At 40.3% G+C, this 6,000-nt stretch overlaps 1 protein-coding gene across 1 annotated transcript in view; it reads left to right on the top strand.

Annotated features, from left to right (window-relative positions):
- The first annotated feature begins 343 nt into the window (after positions 1-343).
- The window catches only part of GABRA3 (gamma-aminobutyric acid type A receptor subunit alpha3), a 172,844-nt gene continuing 167,187 nt past the window's right edge, over positions 344-6,000 (top strand). Inside the window, exon 1 of the mRNA XM_003421224.4 lies at positions 344-1,284. Coding sequence (XP_003421272.1) covers positions 1,145-1,284 — 140 coding nt within the window. The 5' untranslated portion in view covers positions 344-1,144. The remainder of the gene's footprint in view (positions 1,285-6,000) is intronic.

Below are 6,000 nucleotides of genomic sequence, written 5' to 3'. Positions count from 1 at the left end.
ATCTACTGCGGCCTCCACCAGACTGAGCCCAGTACAACCAGATGGTGCCCAGCTACCACCACCGACTGCTCTGACATGAATCACAGTAGAGGGTCCTGGACAGAGCTGGAGAAAAATGTATAACAAAATTCTAACTCAGAAAAAAAGACCAGACTTACTGGCCTGACAGAGACTGGAGAAACCCTGAGAGTATGGCTCCCAGACACTCTTTTAGCTCAATAATGAAGTCACTCCTGAGGTTCACCCTTCAGCCAAAGATTAGACAGGCCAATAGAGCAGAACAAGACTAAAGGGGTACAACGACCCAGGGACAAGGACTAGGAGGCAGGAGGGGACAGGAAAGCTGGTAATAGGGAGCCCAAGGTTGAGAAGGGAGAGTGTTGACATGTTGTGGGGGTTGTTAACCAATGTCATAAAACAATATGTGTACTAAATGTTTAATGAGAAACTAGTTTGTTCTGTAAACCATCTAAAGTACAAAAAAAAAAAAGCCATAGTGTCTCATCATTCAACGCTTTCTCAGCCTGATGCAAAGGAAGCTGTCTATCTACTCCAGGCCCTTCGATCTTTTGGAAAATTGCTTAACTCTATCAAGATGAGAATCAATCCCCAAAATACTATAAAGAGACTCCAGGTATTAATATCCTTGGATTTCCTACAACCTATGGCACAGACCTTTGTGATACTAAAGATCAAACAGGGAGTTGGAAGCACATAAAATGAAGATATGAGAGGTTATTTGCAGCTTTTGGATTATGCTAAGAGGTAACTGATGCTGAGGGAAGTATACTGAGGGTCACCTAGTCACACAGGGAGACAGGGAAAGAGGAAATTAGAACCGAGGACTCCTGACAACTGAGCTAGTGCTCTTTACATTGCCCTTTACATCCTTTCTTGGATGGGCTCTGGGTATTTTCAGGAGGGTGGTATATTGGGTGTGAATTTTTGTGGGATTGGTTAGTTGGAGAAAGAGGGCTGTCATATTAAGCATGGAGTATGTATCAGAGAAGTGGGATAGGCTCTAATAGAGTTGAACAAAACCTTTTTTTTTTTTAACCTCTTTCTCCTCTACCCCTTTGTCTTCTACACCTTTCCCTTTTCTCTTTCCCTGAACTGTGGATCTCACAGGTTGGTGCCCAAGAAGATGATACTCAAACAAATGAGTAACTTCTACGTGAGCAGCCTTGGGCTTCTCTTCCTGATCAACATTTTCCCAGAAGCAACTGGTCAAGGTGAATCAAGACGACAAGAACCTGGGGACTTTGTGAAGCAGGATATTGGCGGGTAAGAACCATTTATGATAAATGTTTGCCTCAGCCCAAAACCTCTGATTCCCCCCCCCCAGATGAACCCAAGTACTCTGGTCCCTGAAACTTAGACAATACATTGTATTGGGCAAAGAATAATCAACTCAGACTCTCAAGGTGGAAAGAGATCTCAAGCTCCCTAGCTGACTTGAATCCCCTCTGTAACATCTTAAAAGTAGTTCTAGCTAGGCTTGGTGGTGTAGTGGTTAAGCGCTGTGGCTGCTAACCAAAAGATCAGCAGTTTGAATCCACCAGGTGCTCCTTGGGAACCCAATAGGGCAGTTCTACTCTGTCCTTTACAGTCACTATGAATCAGAATTTACTCGAGGGCAATGGGTTTGTTTGTTTTTAATCTAGCCTTTTGCTTTTAATTGTCACTCTTTCATATATTTTCAACCCGTCCCTTTCTATTGGATCTGTTCCATTAGCATTTAAATGTGATCAAGAACCTCCCATCTTAAATAAAAAAAGTCTTCATTCCAGGTAGTGCATTATGTCTTTCCTCCCCTTTGCAACCATACTTACCAAAGGGATGCTGTACATAATTGTCTTTACTTCCTCCCTTCCCACTCATTTTTCTACCTGTTGCTGTCTGACTTCCTATTCCGCTACTCGAAGGCAACACCTATAACCATGATCACTGATGTTGGCTGTGTTGCTAAAAGGAACACTTGTCTGTCCTTGTATTACTCAGTTTCTTTAGTAACATGTAGCAGTATTCAAAATGGTTGACTCCTCCCTCTCTTCTTAACATTCTTCTATTATGAAATAAAACATGTATATAGAAACATGCATAAAATATAAATATATAGTTTAAGAATAATTCCTTCTTTGATTTCAAAGACACCACAATTTCCTGATGTCTTAGACTAAGTTCTCTAGAAGCAGAGCCTGAGATGAGGATTCTTGAGCAAATGATTTAGTGAGGAAATGCTCTCAGGAGAAACTTATAAGGAAGTAAGGAATCAAGGTAGCTAAGGGGAAGAAGTAAAGGAAAGGTGTGATTTCTTTTGAAGCCTTGCCTCAGTTTGACCCCATGGGTAGATTTGAACTTGAATGGCACCACAGATTTGTCCTACCTTGAGGCAAGGGGTCTGGGATTTTGTATGTATCAGTCATTGCCTGTGGGCCCACTGGAGGAAGGGGTACCCACCCAGGCATTTTAGGAAGAGATGGCTCCCTTTTACCTATGGTAACTGGGGAATGGGTACAACTGGCTCAAAAAATGGGATCTGGGCATGGTACCAATAGTAAATATTATACCTCGTTTTCGTCATACTTTTATGGCTATGCTTTCTGCAATATTTTCCACAATACTTTGATTTGTGATATAAAAATCTTTACATTTTGTAATACTAAGCATCTTTTATAATTTCTTTTGTAGTCTTCTGTTCTTGTGTTCATCTCTCAGGTGTTGGTGTTTTTCTTTTTTCTGTTGGAGGTACTCTTCCTAACATACAGGTCTTCCCTAAGTGATTTCATCCATTCACATGGCATTGTTATATTTGCCAGTGACTGTCCTTTGAATCTCTGTTCCTAACTTGTGTCAGACCTCTTTATCCAGCTATCTATTGGACATGTCCATTTGGCTATTCCACAAACTCCTTAAAGCAGGCAAGTGCAAAACTACTGTTGCCTCATCATCTCCATCTCCCCCCCCCCCAAAAAAAAAACAAACAGAAAGAAACTGAACCTGCTCCTGTTTCATTTTCCCGTTTCAGCGAAATGTATCACCATGCACCTGGTCGCTAAAGCCAGGAACTTGTAATCATTCTTGGCAATTTTCTACCCTTCACTTTCCATATTGAATCAATTACCAAGATCTGTCATTTTGCCTCCCACGTATCCCTTGAACTCATCTACTTTTTCCACCTTTCCTGCTGTCACCCTAATTTAATCCAATGTTGTTTCCTACTTAGACCACTGCAAGAGCCTCTAACTGGTCTTACTTTCTAAAGTCTTGTTCCCATGCAAACTGATCTCCACTCTGTAGTTGGAGTGTTTCTTCTATGATGCATGTTGAGTCATACCTAGTCTGTTCCCTTTAATGACATCCTATTGTCTCTAGAATAATGTCCAAATCCCTTAATGTGATTTATAAGGCCCGTTGTGAACCAACCTGTAAGTACCTTGTTAGCCTTATTTCTTCGTTCTTTTGCCACCAAACTCTATGTTCTCCATCTCTGTTGAACTTCTTTTAGATTTTAAGAGCTCATTCAGTAAATATCATTTCTAGAAATGACCCCTTAGCCTTGAAATATTTCGGTATTACGTAGGGAGTTTTATTCTTTGGTAGTGCCTTTTTTTCTTTTTCCATTTGGCTATTGTCCCGTATTCTTGGAAGCATGTGCCTTGAAGTAGGACTTGCTCCTAATTATTTCTGCAGAGTTGATTATCTTAATGTACTCCAAGTCTTTCCATCTTACATCAGCATTTTCACAGTCATCTCTGAGACGAAGGGCTACAGAACTGGGCTTATATATCCTTAGAATCTTGGCATATGAGGCCCTTTTTGTTCTTTCCTTCAATCTGAAAACCAAACCAATTATGCTCTATTAACTCCTCATGTATCTTACTTCATTGGGCCATGATGTTTTTGTTAGGTGCCACTGAGTTGGTTCCTCTCAGAGCAACCCTATGTACAACAGAATGAAACACAGACCAGTCCTGCACTATCCTCACAATCATTGGTGTGTTCGAGCCCATTGTTGCAGCCACTGTGTCAATCCATCTCGTTGAGGGTCTTCCTCTTTTTCATTGACCCTCTACTTTACCAAGCGTGATGGCCTTCTCCTGGGACTGATCCCTCCTGATAACATGTTCAAAGTACGTCAGGTGAAGTCTCACCATCCTTGCTTCTGAGGAGCATTCTGGCTGTACTTCTTCCAAGACAGATTTGTTCGTTCCCTTGGTAATCCATGGTGTGTTCAATATTCTTCAGCAACACCATAATTCAAAGGTGTCAATTCTTCTATTTTCCTTATTCATCATCCAGCTTTTGCATGCATATGAGACAACTGAAAATACCATGTCTTGGGACAGGTGCACCTTACTCTTCAAAGTGACATCTTTGCTTTTCAACACTTTAAAGAGGTCTTTTGCAACAGATTTACCCAATGCAATAAGTCGTTTGATTACTTGACTCCTGTTTCCACGGGTGTTGATTGTGTATCCAATAAAATGAAATTCTTGACAACTTCAGTTTTTTCTCCATTTATCATTTTGTTGCTTATTGGTCCAGTTGTGAGGATTTTAGGGTCATGATAGATGTTCTAAATAAGATGAAGATTCTAAATAAATGAACCTTTCCTCTTCAAGCGCTATAACCTTTTTAAGTCCAAGAATAAAGTTTGCTGAAAATGTATTATATATTTCCTTAGAATCCTAAACAAGGATTTTGTACAGAATTGGCCCTTTTCTTAGTCAGTTATGATCATCATAAAGAACATTCATTATGTTCATTCTATATCTGCTTTTTTTCTTGTTGTATCTCCATCTTTAGTGTTTGTTGTCAGTTTTCTTCTTTACATTATGCCTGTTGGTTTCAAATTTCTCATCTCTTTGTGCTTAGAAAATCAGAGAGCCAAGGCTTTTAGTAATTATGTTAAAGAGGAGGCCAAGGGATCCTGTCTGAAAAGATAGTGAAGTGCTTGATGACTGCATGTTTCTTGAATTTAGAAACTTTTTTCTGTTTACTTTCTTCCAAGTTCTGTGCAATTAATGCTTTGGAATGATGAGACTACTATAAGCCTGACTTTGAATATTGAGGTTGGTACTTTATTTGTATTTGGTAGAAATAAGGAAATAAAGACAAGTTTAAAATATATGGTATATGCTGGTAGTTTTGATACTTAGCCAAGCTGCAGCTTCTTTTTGTTTGTTTTCATACTTTCTTGATGATGTTTTTATGTGGCAAAAAAAATCTATTTACTGAGTTATTTTGCCTACCTCTGATGGCTTATTCAATTGAATCGGCTGGGTTCACTGCCACAGCGGCATCAACGATCAATAATGGCTTATTGACCACTACTTAGTACAAATCATGTGCTAGAAGCAGTGGTTCTCAATGTTCTGTGTGTGTAAGCCGGGAAGCAAGTTCCACACATTGTAACTTAGTAGCCCTGGGGATAGGGCCTATGAATCTGCATTTTATCAAATGTCCCAGATGATTCTGATATAAGGAATCTTTGGATAATACTCTGAGAACATGTACCTGTTTTCCAGGAACTAACAGTATAGCTGGAATCCTGGTGGCTCAGTGGTTAAGAGCTTGGCTGCTATCCAAAAGGTCAGCAGTTCAAATCCACCAGCTGCTCCTTGGAAATCCTATGGGGCAGTTCTACTCTGTCCTATAGGGTCGCTGTAAGTTAGAATTGGCTTGACGGCAAAGGGTTTAAAGGGTTAACAGTATAGTTAGAGGGATGGAATTCTGGAATTTTAGAGTAGTAGAGATGGAAAGTACAACCAGAATGCTCCTTAGAAGCAAGGATGACGAGACAACATCTCACATACTTTGGGCATGTTGTCAGGAGGGATCAGTCCCTGGAGAAGGCCATCATGCTTGGTAAAGTGGCGGGTCAGTGAAAGAGAAGAAAACCCTCAATGAAGGGATTAACACAGTGGCTGCAACAATGGACTTAAGCATAACAACGATTGTGAGGATGGCACAGGACCAGGCTGTGTTTCGTTCTGT

This window comes from Loxodonta africana, chromosome X (genome assembly GCF_030014295.1).
Source record: "Loxodonta africana isolate mLoxAfr1 chromosome X, mLoxAfr1.hap2, whole genome shotgun sequence".
Classification (NCBI taxonomy): Eukaryota; Metazoa; Chordata; class Mammalia; order Proboscidea; family Elephantidae; genus Loxodonta; species Loxodonta africana.
The sequence above is the reverse complement of the archived record's forward strand: the minus strand, read 5'-3'. Positions and strand labels throughout refer to the sequence as shown.